At 42.1% G+C, this 16,140-nt stretch overlaps 1 protein-coding gene across 5 annotated transcripts in view; it reads right to left on the bottom strand.

Moving 5' to 3' along the window:
- LOC138767870 (uncharacterized) overlaps positions 1-16,140 on the bottom strand; it is a 341,381-nt gene that overhangs the window by 135,636 nt on the left and 189,605 nt on the right. For all 5 annotated transcript variants that reach the window (XM_069945717.1, XM_069945715.1, XM_069945720.1 and 2 more), the window contains 2 exons: positions 14,442-14,531; positions 10,455-10,493 (listed from right to left, as the gene is read on the bottom strand). In XM_069945717.1, coding sequence (XP_069801818.1) covers positions 10,455-10,493; positions 14,442-14,531 — 129 coding nt within the window. The remainder of the gene's footprint in view (positions 1-10,454; positions 10,494-14,441; positions 14,532-16,140) is intronic.

Here is a 16,140-nt window from a genome sequence, read left to right as displayed (position 1 = left end):
CCGGATCTGGGGACAAGGAATCATTTTTCTCATCTTGGTACAATGGAGCCCTGCAATTTTCTGTTGTGAACTTTCTTAAAGGAACGCTACACAAAAAAAGTCAACAGCTAATAGAAGTGCAGCTTACAGAAAGAACTGACATATCATAGAGGCTTTGGCTATATATATATATATATATATATATATATATATATATATATATATATATATATATATATATATATGTGATTCAATGGGATTTTATAAATTCATACGATTCCACAGTAGTGACAGAATAGGACCTCCCCGGAGTGGCAAACAGTTGCCTTTTCCGATTAGTCCCAGTTTCTGCTTAAAGCAGAAGTTCGGTGTTTTCTAAAAGCTGGCAGCCTGCAGGGGGACGTCGCTCCAATCACTGATTGGCTGAGCGACCAATCCATCAGTCGGGACAGGCATTCCCCCCCCCCCCCCCCCGAGTTGTGACGTCATCAGAACTTGAGGGAAAATGACTTTTGTTGGGGGTCCTGAGGCTGGTCCAGCCACTCACCGCGGGCACGGAGAGAGGCAGGTTGTTACTTGAAATCAATTATCCCCCTCCACCTGCAGGCTGCCGGCTTTTAGAAAACACGCAGACTCCTTCTTTAATAGAATGGGTGGACATTGGTTTGTCAGGCAAGAAACATCAGAAAACAAAGATCCTCCAACCACTGCTGGAAGAATAAAAGCTGGTGGGGGCAGCGTTATGGTCTTGGGAATATTTTTGTGCTGTTATCTGGGCCCTCTTATCCATGTGGAAGGCACCCTCGACCGATTTGGGCCTGAATCCATCCTTGCAGCTCACACTCCTATATGTTGATGGTCTTCCCTGGGGTGAATGGGATCTTCCAGCAAGACAATGTGACATCTCACATTGAAAGAAATGTCAGACATCGGTTAGAAGAGCATGACTATGCTTTCCAAGTAATATCCTTGCTCCCTAATTGCCCAGACTTGAACCCAGATGAGCATCTGTGGGACCACCTTAATCAATTTATTCACTCTATAGGTGATCCCCCTTGTACCCCCAGTATTCACTACAGTCAACATGGCTTGAGATACTGCACCTGTGACAACCTACCAGGACCCTAGCTTTCCTAGGGAGTCCTGGGAAACAAGTTTTAATGGCAGCCCTAGAATAGCATCCAACTTCTTCAGACGCCAGGAGTCAAATGCAGAGCCTTAGATTTTGGAGACTATTGCCAAACCTAAACAGTTTGGCAAGTTTTTTTTTAAGAGTTTCCATCTTATTTACTACTACTACTACAGATATCAAGCTATCTTTTCTTTAGTTACTAGGCTCTTTTTTACTACCCTTCTTGTGGATGGGTACAACATCTGCCAATCTCCTATCATCAGGAACATCTATTAGGAGGCATTGGTTATACGGATCCATCAGGAGGGCAGCAATCATAGATTGGAGTTCTTGACAAACTCTGGGGTGGACACCATCTTGACCAATCACTTCATTTAACATTAAAAGGGCAAGTTTCTCTGAAACATCGCCCTCTGCAAAGACTGGAAATGAACCCTTACAACTAGAGTCAATGGTATGTCCAACCATATTGTAATTGTGAAGGCCTCCTTCTTAAAACACTGAGCAGAAGTAGCAATTCAAATGGTCATCGACCGCCTTATTTCCATCCATTGTACTGCCATTTATCTTCTTTCATCACTAATATATCTGAAGATTTTATTCCCCTCACTCAAGAGCCACAGAACAAAACTAGGTAACATTCCCTTTTGTGAGACATTTCGGCTTGGCTACCAAAATCACCAGTCATGTTCTAATGAATAAGTCAAACATTGACTTGCAGAGATGCTCGTTCCAGAAGGCAGCACCAGCAAACAAGGTCTTTCCTTTCTGGGAGGAAACTACTATATTTTACCAGTGTCTATATCCATTGTCACCCAAAGGTTAAAATGGGCACAATTTAGCAAATCGGAAGATGAACAATAATCAAAAATTGTGAAAAGAGGTTGTTGAACTGAAAAAACCCATCTTAGAAAAAGGCCAGGGTGCTGCAGTTGGTTGCACATTTTCGATATAACAGAATGTAGAATTGCCCTCTGTCTATTTAAATGAATACAATGAAAACACATAATTTGTGCTAGGTCCACAGGAACAAGAGCTGCTCTTCACAACAATTATATGCTTAGTTGTATAGAGGGGGACCATTCAAATCAATAGCAGCTTAAGCAGCTTACCGGAAACACATATTTTCTATTTTTAATGCACATAAGTAAATTAAGTGACTAATGCAACAAATGAGATCATAAATGTGACTTTGGTCACTGTAATATGGCAGTATTGCATTCAATAAAAGGGGAAAAATGTACTGAAAGATAAACTATAAAGATATATTATAATAAATGCTTTGCTACATTATTTGGCTTTTGCAATGTTGTGTAATTTACATTAGAATTAGCCAGTGATTTTTAGCAGTTTTGTATTGCACTCAAACATAATTTTTCATATGTTGCTTCCCATGTGAGACGAACAATCCTATCCATACTTGTTATTATGTATTCAGTCTCCTTCCCCCAGTTCTCAGCTGCTGCTTTCTGCTGAAGACACAAAAAACTGTGTGTGAGCTTTTCTCTCCTTCTCCCCCTCCTCCCTTCTGAGACAGCTGATGTAAACAAGTCCCTATCTACAACTTTATAGTAACTCTAATGCTTGGAGGTTTAATCTGAGGTCAAGTTACTGATAAATTCACTGTGATTATCCGTCCTGGCATTACAAAGAAGTTACAAAGTTGCAAATAAAGCATGCCAGGAACTGTATATTTCTGCCCCCACCACCACCATAATCCCAGTAGGACCTATGTGGCATTCCCTTGTAAAGGCCACTTTGCATTGCCCATATGGTCTTCAGATCTGTTTCCAGCTATCATTGCATCTGTGACAAAAGCAATATTCATCACCGAAGAGGATATACCTTTATTGCCTTTTTGCTCTGCACCATGATAATGCTTTGAGAGCAGTGGCATGAGGTCAATAGAACACCTGTAGCTGAATGTCTGGCTTGTAGCCAAATGTCATGCAAGTGCCTACTGATGGTTTGTGTACACACTGTTTGATGCCCTAGGCTTAGTAGGAAATGTCCTATTTCACTCACAGTACAGAATGGATCACTATGTGCCATTTTTCTGATCTTTAAAACAGTGTGTGCAGAGGGTCGCCTCTATGGATCTGTTGTTGTCATGCCAGTGCATCATTTGTCTCCGAATGACTAGAACATCCAATGTTAAACAGTGCTGACAACACAGCCTACACATATAGCGATTTTCTGAAATGATAAACAAGTCAGTTTAAGAATTCGGTCCCACAACAAGTGACGATAATCAGCACATCGACAAACAATTTTAATATTGGGGGGTATATTTTTCATATTAGTACTACACAGAAGCGTAACAAGATTCATGGGGCCCCATAGCAAACATTTTTAAGGGGCCCCCTCCCCTACGCACAACACAAAGCACTGTGTGTATATATATAATATCTGCTCTACTGCTGGTGCACTGATAACCCCTGACCTCTGCACGGAACATTTTCCTTCCCTACTTGATTGCACAGCTGGAGAACAGAGCAGTGAAGCAGAGATCTCTGTCTTTTGCTTGTTAACCATGTAAGCATCATGTAAGTAAACATTGGGTCACTTACACAGAGCAGTACATAAGGGGTTAAGCAGAAGGACACACGCTCTTACCTTCTCCCCTGGGCCCCCTTCTGCATGGGCCCCATAGCAACTGCCTACCCTGCCTCTATGGTAGCTACGCCACTGTTACTACAGTCAAAAGCCAACAGCAGCAGAATTAAGGCTGTGATAGGTATTTACAATATTCTTTTCCTATGCAACCTTACCACTGAAGAGGGAGCAGAGACAAGCCCTGAAACACGTTTGGCTCAGAACACAGAATGTAATAAACCATCCAAGAATTTCATTACTGCATTGAATTTTCTTTAAACCTATCTGGGTCCCAGTTTTGCCCAAATCTCTAGACATCGGTATTACCATTACGTAAATAGCGCATCCACTATTCCAACTGAGCTCATAGTGCTGATGTCCCTACTCGGGCTCAGAAATCGTAGGAAGGAACATGAGTGAAACAAGCAAGACTGGAGGGTTCAAAACCCAAATGGAATGCCGGGAAGGTAAGAGGTGCTTCTAGCATCATTTGCTGTATGGATTTTCCCTGAAACTAATTATCATTGGATTTTTGGTTTTAGTTACTATCTACTCAGAGAAAATTAGCACCTTGTCCACTCTGATTATGCAGCCCTGTTTTAGATTACATAATCAAATGATGTAATCTAAAAAATGTATTTGGTGTTGCCAAGAATTGCTCCATTAGAAAGGGGTTAAAAGAGAAGGGGTATTACAGGAAAATAATAAACAACCTGAACTCCCGTTCGCATGCCTCCTTTGTGCCGCACTTGAGTCCCACTGATCGTCACCCGAAGTCATTTTTCACAGCAAACTGGGCATGTTATGTGCCCAGGTCTTTTAGCTGCAACTTCAAGGCCCAGCTGAGTGGTTGTCAGTCGCTGACTGGCTGGGCAGGCAATCACTCAGCCGGGTATGGGACATCGCAGAAAGAATAGCTGCAGGTCATCAGTGGCTGTCAAATGGACCCGAGGTAAGTATAGCTTGTCTACTATTTTTCTGCATATCTCCCCCAACGCCCCCCCCCCCCTCGCCAGCTTCCTGACTTTTTTTTATTTGATAGGACTTCTCCTTTAAAATGATATTGTCACCCCCTTTTCATATAAGGAGTTCTCAGTGCCATTCTTACGATTATATTCTGGACATTTCATACCTTACCTTATAAAGGATTTCTTCGTGGTCTCTCCCCTCAAAAGTGCATGTTATTGTTAATGGACAGTGCTGTAGGGGTGGGGCTTAATAGTTGTTATGCCCCATATCCCCGCTCACATTGATGCTGTAGGCCCCGCCCCTCCATAACGCCATTTGAATGGGCCGACATAGAGGCCTAAACCCTGCCCCCTCTGATCCAGCTGTCATGGAGGGGGCAAGGGCTATGCCTCTAGGTTGGCCCATTCTGATGATGCTGCAGAGAGGACTGGGCCTAGACGCCTATAATATCACAGGGGGCGTGGCCTACATCGATATGGGCAGAGATATGGATTACCACTGTCACTAAGCCCCGCCCCTATGGCACTGTTCACCAACAATAACATGCATTTTTGAATAGGGAGACTACCAAGAAATCCTTTATACAAGAAGATCTGAAATGTCCACATTATAAGCTTAAGAATGGTGCTGAGAACTCCTCCTCATAAGGAGGGGGGGGGGGCAATATCACTTTAAGCCCAGAATAAACTATAAATACAGCCTAGCTGCAATAGATGTTAATGCATTTTTCTGGGAAGTTTACCAGTAACAGAACTAATAGCTAATGATCATAAAGCGAGCGGCTAATGAGTGTGTTCCTACTATAGCTCATGTCGTCAGCCAATGTTAATATTAATTCATACAAATAATTCACTTTACAATAATACTTGGATTTTCCTCTGCAAATCTAATTTCCCTTTTTACACAATTTGAGCTTAGATTAAAACTAATACTGCTGTCTGGTCTTAATGAGTCTTTATAACTATTATAAAGGAGCGGGGCTTATAGCGCTTCAAACACAACAGTGGACTTGGGAATGTTATTAAAAAGCAACCCGTTTCAATTTGCCAACATGTTAAGTGTGCCTGATGGTTATAAAAGGGTACAAGACTACAATGCGGCATCAATCTTACTGGGAATTTAATTTCTGTATTCCGATGCTAAGAAGCATTTATGCAAACAGCGGAAACAAATTAAAAAAAAAAAAAAAAAAAAAACACATCAAATTTAAAAAAAAGAAAAAAAAAAGAAAAGAAAGCCCAATCCCCTAGGATTTAAATTCCGCTTAATAGCTGTCGCTGAATTGTTTTCAATCTGATTTATGTAAAGGAAGGATCTGGGGCACTAAAAATCAAACATAGCCAGAGAGAACATAACGCAAAGTTTCTCCCCCACTATTACTTGGGGGAATTCGCCTTGAAGTTCAGCTCTGTCTGGCACTGCTGCCTTTACTACAGCAAATTACAAATGGCAGGTCAGGAGGGGTTCAAAGGTAAACTCTGAGGCTTCCAAACAAGAAACCATCTTATGTAAATATCACTGGGTCCCAGCGGAGCACAAGTGCCCTCTTTATATTAGGTACACTCTTCACAGCTACCTCCCCCATGGGCTTCGACATTTGTTTTCTCTCACCGAGAAAGAATTAGAAAGCCGCCAGGGAACACTTAAGTGTCTGATTTCCCCCAATGTCCCTTTCCGCACTCTTTGAAGTTGTTCTTTCTCTTCTGAGCACATTGTTATCCCACATATTTATATGAATCTGGAACGAATACATCTAACAGATTTCATACCGAAGCAGGAGATTATATTTACATTGTTGAGTTCCAGCAAAGAGATAAATTTAATCAGGAAGTTTTGTAGCAATGTAAAAGAAACTTAAAAGTTTGGGTCGGATTTAGCCTAAAAGAGATGCATCTTATGATCTGACCTATAAGTGTCACTGCCGGCTTCTTTTCATGCAGTGTTTTTAGGGTGTCTAGTGGGGGGTAATTGCTGTATAGCTATAAAGGAGATCGATAAGTGGCATCTGGCACGCATGAAATCCCATGTAAGGGTATGTTTACATAGACAGATTATTGAAGCCAAAGCCAGGAACTGACTATAAACAGAAAATAGATCATAAAGACTGGGATTTCTCTGCTTTTCAAATCAATTCCTGGCTTTGGCTTCAATAATCTGTCAGATAAATCTTTCTGTGTAAACACACCATTAAAGGGATTCTTCTATATTGAATAGCACAATTCCATCTATCATTTAAATGGGGAAAAAAAATTGTAGGGCGGCTCTCATCCAAATTAGAGAAACAAAACCTTTTCACTTACTGGGTGATAGTGGATGGATTTCTCCCCCCCCCCCCTTCCATCACCAATGGTCATGTACACTTCAATCAGTAGCTTGTTATGCAATGACATCCCACAAGGAGAGCAATCGAATTCGTAACCCAGATGTAGAGGTCTCCGACATTGGAACAAGTGCGCTCAGAACTACTATGTTGTAAAAAGAGATGATATTGAAATCACTGAAGGGTACTCACTTCACTCAGGGGGGAAAAGATCATGATAGTATCTAATCTTCCCCCTCCTGGTCTGCCTGTAGATATAGTCGTCCTATGTCATATAGTCTCAGCTTGTTTCCTTTTCTCCCTGTATGGGTATGTGCACACTACGGAAATCACACAGATAACTTCCATCAGATTCAGTCACTCACCCCCCACCCCCCGCTTGAAATTCCGTCGGTCCCATAGGCTCCATTCTATGCTCAGGCAGATTCCGCCATCCAGCCAAAGAATTGTCATGTCAATTCTTTGGGTGGATGGTGGAATCTGCCTGAGCATAGAATGGAGCCTATGGGACCGGCGGAACAACAAGCGGGAGCGGAGACGGAATCCACTGGAAGGTATCCGCGTGATTCCCATAGTGTGCATATACCCTATCCGTTACATAGGCTGCATCACACAGAACACCAGAGAACCTGCTCATAGCAGATAGGGATAGACAGTGTCAGTAGGGTATTGTATAGTATGCAGTGGCAGAGTGTGGAGGGTGCAAACGAATAGAAAAAATCTGACAATTAGATGATGATAATATACTGTAATGCATGCATCACCACCAACAGTTTATGCAATGTCTGTACTGGAGCAGGGACTCCTGCCCAGCTTCCCTGCTCCTTTACTTTATTACAGCAACACAAGGACTTTCTATGTGAGCAGAGTGCAATGGTGTCATTTCATTGATGCAGTCTGTCGGAGAACTCTGGCACAAAATAGAGGAGGAGGTGGAGGATGTGAGTACCTAATTGAAGGGCGATCTTCCTAATGGAGGAGGGGCAGTTTAGTGAGCGCATCTACCTAATGGAGGGGACTTGTCTAATAGGAAGGACCTGTCTAATAGGGTATCTATGTACTGTAACTAATAGGGGCACCTGTCTTATGGCAGCATCTCCTTCATGAGAGGACTTGGTTCATGGGGGCATTTACCTAATGTGGAGACATGTCTAATGAGAGCATCTACATAATCGGGAAGATCTGTATAATGGCCATCTGTCTAATGAAGACACCTGTCTATTGGGGGCATCTACCTCATGAGGATGAACCTGTCTAATGGGGCATCTACCTATGGGACCTGTCTAATGTGGGTGTCTACCTAATGAGGGGACATGTACAATGGGGGAATCTATGTAATGGGAAGACCTGTACAATGGGGGCACCTGCCTACTGAAGGGACCCATCTAATGGGGAAATCTACCTAATGACAGAGGAACCTGCATAATTGTTGTATTTACCTAATGATCAGGGACCTGTCTAGTGATGGCATCAACCTAATTAGGGTGGGGGGGCTGACTAATAGGGGTATCTACCTTATGGGGAGTGAGCTTACCTATTTAATGGTGGCATCTACTTAATGGGTGGAATTATACACCTACTGGGGCATCTAGCTGATGGGGGTGGGACAATCTATCAAATGTGGTCAACTACTTTATTAGGACATACTATCTACATATTGGAGGGCATGTACCAAATGGAGGGGCATTATGCATCTACTGGGGGCACGTACTTAATTATGGTAATTATCTACCTGCTGGGAACATCTACCTATGGTCATTGTATTTAGGGGAATATTGGTCTGTAAATAGTAGATTATTTAGTAACATTATGGTTGTATTATCCAGCCTCTATTGGCAGAACTATTTGTCACTTGTATAGTGGTATTATTAGTAATATTGGACTGTGTATAAGTGTTTTTTTAATAACACTATGATGATGTTATTTATTTCTTTAACCTTCATTCATTGAGAAAATCCTGGCACACTGGCAACCCATGCTACACCACTGATGGTTTGGTATTGTATGGACTCACCTACACTATTTCTGCTCTCCTTCTATTAGGTCTATTCATTTAGCATATACTGGTGGAAAGCGGCTCAAACATGGTCACTAGGTTAATAAATAATAATATTAAATGGAGCCTGTTGCTGTAAGCCACAGTATATGTTGGGATCTACAACGGCAATGATGTGTAAATCTAGCCTAATCTGTACCCAAACCTGCAGATTACATGGGTAGAAAAATGGGCATCCTCTACGCATTGTCAGATGTATGTCTGCTTCATTGCAATCCCACCCAGCCAATCAGCCACTGCAGCGGTGCCCTGCCTCAACCACTGATTGGCTGAGCACACCTGCAGGGTCATCCTGACCCCGTAATAACAGAAAAAGAGCAAAATAATAACAGCGGTGGTGCAGAAGCCAGGAAGGGGAGTGCATTTATTTTTTTTAATGCCCCCTCCCATGACATATACAGGTACAAGCACGTGTGTGTTTAAAGGAGAAGTCCGGCAAAATTATTTATTAGCATACATTTACACGTACCGGATCTGCAGCAGATTTCATCTAAATAACCGAACACAGCATCAAATCTGCTGCGGATCTGCTGCAGATCTGCTGTGGATCCTGTACGTGTAAACGCACCCTTAAGTACTGAATTGCCCCCCAAAAGTTATACAAATCCCCAATATACACTTATTATGAGAAATGCACATAAAGTTCTTTTTTCTCTGCACTTACTACTACACCAAGGCTTCACTACCTGGATAAAATGGTGATGTCACTACCTGGATAACATGGTGATGTCACTCCCTGGATAGCATGGTGATGTCACGACCCGACTCCTAGAGCTGTGTGGGCTGTGGCTGCTGGAGAGGATGATGGCGGGGGACACTGAGGGACACAGGGCACTGGAGGGACACTGAGCATCCCTCTGCTATCATCCTCTCCAGCAGCCACAGCCCACACAGCTCTGGGGGTCGGGTCGTGACATCCCCATTTTATCCAGGAAGTGACATCACCATGTTATCCAGGAAGTAAAGCCATGATGCAGTAGTAAGTGCAGGGAAAAAAATCCCTTTATAAGCATTTCCCATAATAAGTGTATATTGGTAATCTGTATAACTTTTGGGGGGGCAATACAATACTTGAATAAAAATTTTCGCTGGACTTCTCATTTAAGCGAATGTACAATGAGGCACATCAATTTATAAAAAATATAATGCTGTCAACGGCGTTACGCTGGAGGCGCACTAGAGGCGGACCTAGCGCCTCCCCTGTGACACACCTCCATTAAAAACAACAGGGTCGGGTCACAGAGCAGAGAGAGCATACTAATATCCCATTTTCATGATTCCATGTATAGAATGAATGTACGCTGCTAAAGCAGTCCAATGAAACCTTTTTGTTCCCACAGTTTACCCAATAATTATAACTTATTAAAAACTATGAAAAACATTGGTATTTTTACAGTACTTACATGACAAATCTCCAGGCTACATGCTCATCTGTTATCCAGCTAGAAGAGAGAATAGCATTCATTTAGCAGAGATGAAAAGGGTACAAGTAAGGCCATAGGTCCTATTTAATATTCTCTCCTGATCTGTGCTCTCAGACACTCTATGGGCCAGGTAGTAACTACGTTGGGACACATCATCTGATAACAGGCTACAAATCCCCCCCAGCTACTTTTCTATCAAACACACAGGTCACAGTTTATCACAAACAATATTCACACTGTAGCAGAGCCTCTATTCAAGTACGGGGGAAAATCCATTACAGTTATGAGACATTTTAATAAAGCATAAAGCAAAAAGACAGTAGACAGGATTCACATGGTCATAGTAGCTAAGCTTATTAAAAAAATATGGAAAAACAAAGCAGAGGATTTAAAGGGGTTTTCTGAAATTATATAAACATGCTCAGGGTGATTAAAACACACATACTGATCTCTACCTATTCCCCCCACGCACGGATGCACCCACATCCGAATTTACTTGCAGTGAAGATCAACTGGCTGGTGCTGCAATCCTGGCTGGGACGATCTTCTCAGACACCGGCCGTTCCGTGACCCGGACGGGTCACGGAACGGCTGGTGTCATACAACGTGTGAACATGGCCTAAATGTGTATTCCACTAAAACATAACTTTTGATACGTTTCTGCCCATGGTGAGACTAACAAGTCATTTAATACTTGTTATCTATTCAATCTCCTTCCCCCAGTTCTGAGCTGCTGCTTTCTGTTGAAAACACAAAAATCTGTATGTAAAGTCCCTGACTGGCTTTATCTGCAACATTATAGCTTCTTTGTAAAGCCGTTAGGATTAATCACAGTGAGCTCATTACCAACTTAATCTCAGAATGACCTGCTTTATCTGCATGATTGTTGCAGATAAAACCAGTCAGGGACTTGTATACATCAGCTGTCTGAGAAGGGAGGGGGGAAGAGGGGAAGACAGACAGAAAAGCTCACACACAGATTTTGCGGAAGCTGAGAACTGGGGGAAGGAGACTGAACAGATAATAACAAGTATAGAATGAATTGTTAGTCTCACCATGGGCAGCAACATATCAAAAGTTATGTTTGAGTGGAATCCCCCTTTAAACATCTTTTACGTCATCTTTATTTAGCCCAGAGCCCGATATTGGAATCAAGTCTGCCTTCACTGACAAGACATACTAAAGTGGCTTGGGAGGGTGAGCAATCCAGAATACCAAAAAACAAGATGTTTGGGCAATGATATGTCTATATAATAATAAATGATTAGTAGATATCAGCAGATATGATTTTTGTTTTTGGATTCAGACCTACTGAACCCCATTTTATATCAGGTTCAGTGTCCAGCTGCATTACCAGCAAAAGCTTCATAACCTCAATGTTTGTCTGTTCTTATTTTGCCGATTCCTCCTGAGTCATCGCAGAAGGCGGTGTATCTGGAACAGTTCAGTTCCCAGTCTTCGTATGGTTCTTCATACTACCTCCTCCGTATATATTTCTAGCCACCACATCTTCATGGAGTTAATGGAGGCCACTGCATAATTAAACCTAATATGTGTGAGCACTCATGTGTACCCTGTAACACAGCGGATTAGCGGGATCACTGTCTCCTATAGCAGATGAGAAACTAGCAGACTGCACTCCACAAAGTCCATAAAAGCAGCTCAGGTTTATCTAGCTCTAGCTTGATATTTTTCATAAGCTGGATATTGAAAGTCATAGCACAGAAAGCCACACAAAATCCTAAACCGTTTGTCTTCTCCCTACACATAGGTCATTCATAAATATCCGGGCGAGGATGCAGATACAGTTCCAAAAACAAAGTCATTATCACAGTACCGCAGCTTCATTACCTCTGAACAAGGACTGGCTTGGTAGAAAAGTTTTACAATTAAATGGATGGGGACATGGTTTAAATAAATATCCATACAAAATAGCTTGGTTTCTCCATTTTGAGGCCATGTTCACATGGCGTAAGACACCGGCCGTTCTGTGACCCGGCCGGATCAGAGAACGGACATTGTCAGAGAATATCATCCCAGCCGTTGCTGCAGCATCAGCCGGATGATCTTCATTTCTGATGCATTGGGATGCGGGCACATTCGTGTGCGCCCCCGAATCCCAATTCGCCACTGCACACAATGAAGCGTGCTGCCAGAGCTGCACGCTCCATTGTGTGAACTGACAGGAAGTAAACGCTCCGGCCGGGATTCCATCCAGCTGCAGAAACAACTGACGTCAGTTTTTACTGCGGCTGGATGGAATCCCGGACAGAGCGTATACTATGTGTATACGCTCCATCCAGGATTCCATTCATTCACATACAATGTATGTGTTGTATAAATCACAACTGCTGTTGCAAATTGCAACAACGTCCGTGATTTATACAACACATACGTTGTGTTAACATGGCCTAAAATTACAAAATGCCCAATGCTTTATGGTTCTCTGTGATGGCTTAGAACTAAAACTTGGAAAAAGGATACACAAGTTCGCCTGCACAATGTTGTGAAATAAATCCTGGCTCCCTGATGTTTTTCCAGAGTTTTATGACGCTCAAGTAAGGAAGCTGTTTATGTAACATTACTGTAAACCCCCTTTTTTGCATTGAGGTATCATCACGCTCACTGGTATTAAGAGGCACAGTTGAAACCATAAAACAAGATCCTCGATCGTGTAGCAACAATGGACCGACTCTCCATCACTCGATACATTCTGTAATCTTGTCCTGCCCGTTACTAAGCGGCTGATCTGCTTGTGTTACTTGTTCGTCCATGTTTTAATAAGTAAGACAGAATGGCTCGATCCAGGCCTATCGAGCCACTTGATCCTCTATGAAATCCCAATACGCCCAGCTAGCTGAGGGGGGGATGTCAACTGGACTGCAAGTCCAGCCAATCAGTAAGCGGACGTGTGGTGCGGGTGACATCATGCCACGGCTGGCACTCTTGGCAAGGGCTGGGGGCTGTAGTTGTGTGCGTGTGTGTGTGTGGGAGGGGGGCTGTAGTTGTGTGGTGGGGGGGCTGTAGTTGTGTGTATGGCTAAGGGGGGCTGTAGTTATGTGTATGGCTCGGGGGAGTAGTTGCGTGTATGGCTGGAGGGAGAAGTAGTAGTTGCGTGAAGGGGGTAATTGTGTATGGTGGGGGGCGGGTAGTTGTGTGTATGGCTGGGGGGGGGGTCAGGTGATGGGTGTTGGATGTTATCTGGAGGGGTGAGAGGCTGAAGGAGCTTTATGTTACTTTAAGGGTGGTACCGAAAAAAGGTTTTGCACAGGGCACCATTTATCCTAAGGCCGGCCCTGACTACATATACTGATTACATGAGGTGTCAATGTAGTTTGGGCTATGTGGTTTTACATTTTCTTAGTAAAAGACAAAGAATGTGAAATGGTTTTCTGTAAATGTTACTTTCCATAAAATCAATGTCAAGTGCTGTAATGGAAGCATGATAGCTATAAGTGATATAGAAAAGATATTCACACAGTCACATGCTGCGTTCACATAGTAACATAGTGAATAAGATTGAAAGAAGACAAGAGTCCATCCGGTTCAACCTAGAGAAACCCTACTGTGTTGATCCAGAGGAAGGCAAAAACCCTTATGAGTTAGATGACAATTGTCCCATCACAGGGAGAAAATTCCTTCCCGACTCCAATGGCAATCAGAATGGTTCATGGTTATAGACAATTATGACAAGATGTAGATGCACAAGGAAGCAGCTAATAAGAATCTTTCACCCACTGCCATTGTCAATGTTTCAGAATGGTTGAAACTGAAAAAGCACCAGTGCATTGAAGAGAACCTGTCTTTACTGCCTGGCTTCACATGTAGTATCTCTAAACCTGCAGTACATCCCATCATAACAGACAAAGAGCTGAAACCTTATCTTCCCAAAACTGTTCCTACTATATATGTAAAATAAAGAATAAAAATCCATTAAGCAAGAACAAAGATGGTTGACACACTTACCACCAAGCGCCAGCAGGACCATAGAGATCTCCAAAAAGTGGAAGGCAAGAAAGAATAAAGGGCACTCCCCAGGCAGCACCATGATAGGCCCTATAAAATATAATGAGAATGTCATTCAAGATGGAAAACAGGGACAATATAGTATAATATAGTATAAAATATCTACTATTTTATTTTATCTGGAAGACAACAATGAAGTAGTAGTAGGCTATGTTACCATAATGTCTTTTTTACGTTAAAAAATGTCCGTCTTCTGATAAAGACGGACGTCATTAATGATCATGAAAACAGACGAACGTCTTTCATGTAAAAAAAAAAAAAAAAAAAAAAAAAAAAAAAAAAACACGGCTTGGGACCATATCCCAATGGTTCTAGTTTTTGGAGATAAAGTGAAGAAAGTGGCTCTGTTAACTCTGTTACTTTGTTTTTTGAGGTAGAAAGGTGGGTGTCTATCTAACAAACCCCATAAAACTTTAGCTGGTTTATACACTTTCAACAAACTTTGCAAAAATCAACAGTTAAAAACTAGACTGGCTGCTTATGTCCTGAAGGAAGAGTAAAGAGATACATACAGGGAGGCTGCAAGAACTAGTAGTAAGTGTTACATACCACCACAGTGCTTGATTTATAGTTTACACTGCTCAGTAGTGCTCTATAACGTCCTCCATGCTGCTTATTCTGAGGGTGTGATACAGACATGTAATGGAGTAGGATGCTGTTTTCTTTGTTTATACAGTGTATAGGAGACATCATCAGCAGATTTCCCTGAGCTAGTGATTGGAGGCTAACAAAATATCAGCGTCTGGTGATGTCCATAGTAACCAATGACAAACTCTGTGTAATCTAATCCTGCAGTCACACTCCCTCTCATATGTCTCATACTCTATGTTATGTCGACACAAAACAGTAGAATACTTTAATAAGGCATATTTGCACTATTGTGTGTTGTGTGTGTTGGTGAATTTATCTTATTAATATACTAGCAGGTATATAAAATAATATATAGCCAGTTACTACTATATTTACTGCACAGACACCAAAACAAAGAAGTGCAACAGCACGCTGCAAATGCCAAGACACATGGCAAATACAGATATTTAGAAACATAAAACTGCTATGGAAAAAATGGGGCTCTTGGCATACCATTTGATCAAATAGTGTGTACCTTAAGGTGGCCTCAGTTACGGGATGGACCTACACTGTACTACACTGGCCTCTCCTGGGCTAAGATTAAGCTACACACTGGGTATGCAGGGTCCAGCAAATATCTGCGTAAATCACCTTTGGGGTGGGATGGGTGTATGCCTTGGCATTTGCAGCGTGCATTTGTTGCAGCGTTGCAGTTCTTGGTTTTTATGCCTGTATTTCAGCCATGGCAGCATGCACCTGTATAGTGTGAACAGTGATATAGGAGTGTTGACCATTTTTTATTTGTCCACGTTGCATGTGGAGGCAGTGGTTGCCTTCATTTGGTTTGTTCACTCCACCGATCCCACCTTTAAGGATGATTAAAGCAGATATTAGATGGATCCTGCATGCCCAATGTATAGGCTTAATATTAGCCCAGGAGAGGCCAGTATATAGAGTAATCAAATGATAAGCCAAAAAGTTTTTCCATTCTAAATATTTATATTTCCTATATGTCTTGGCATTTTCCGCATGCTGTTGCACTTTTCTGTTTTTGTTTCTGTACTGTATT

The sequence above is a fragment of the Dendropsophus ebraccatus genome, chromosome 11 (genome assembly GCF_027789765.1).
Source record: "Dendropsophus ebraccatus isolate aDenEbr1 chromosome 11, aDenEbr1.pat, whole genome shotgun sequence".
In the NCBI taxonomy this organism is placed as follows: domain Eukaryota; kingdom Metazoa; phylum Chordata; class Amphibia; order Anura; family Hylidae; genus Dendropsophus; species Dendropsophus ebraccatus.
The sequence above is the reverse complement of the archived record's forward strand: the minus strand, read 5'-3'. Positions and strand labels throughout refer to the sequence as shown.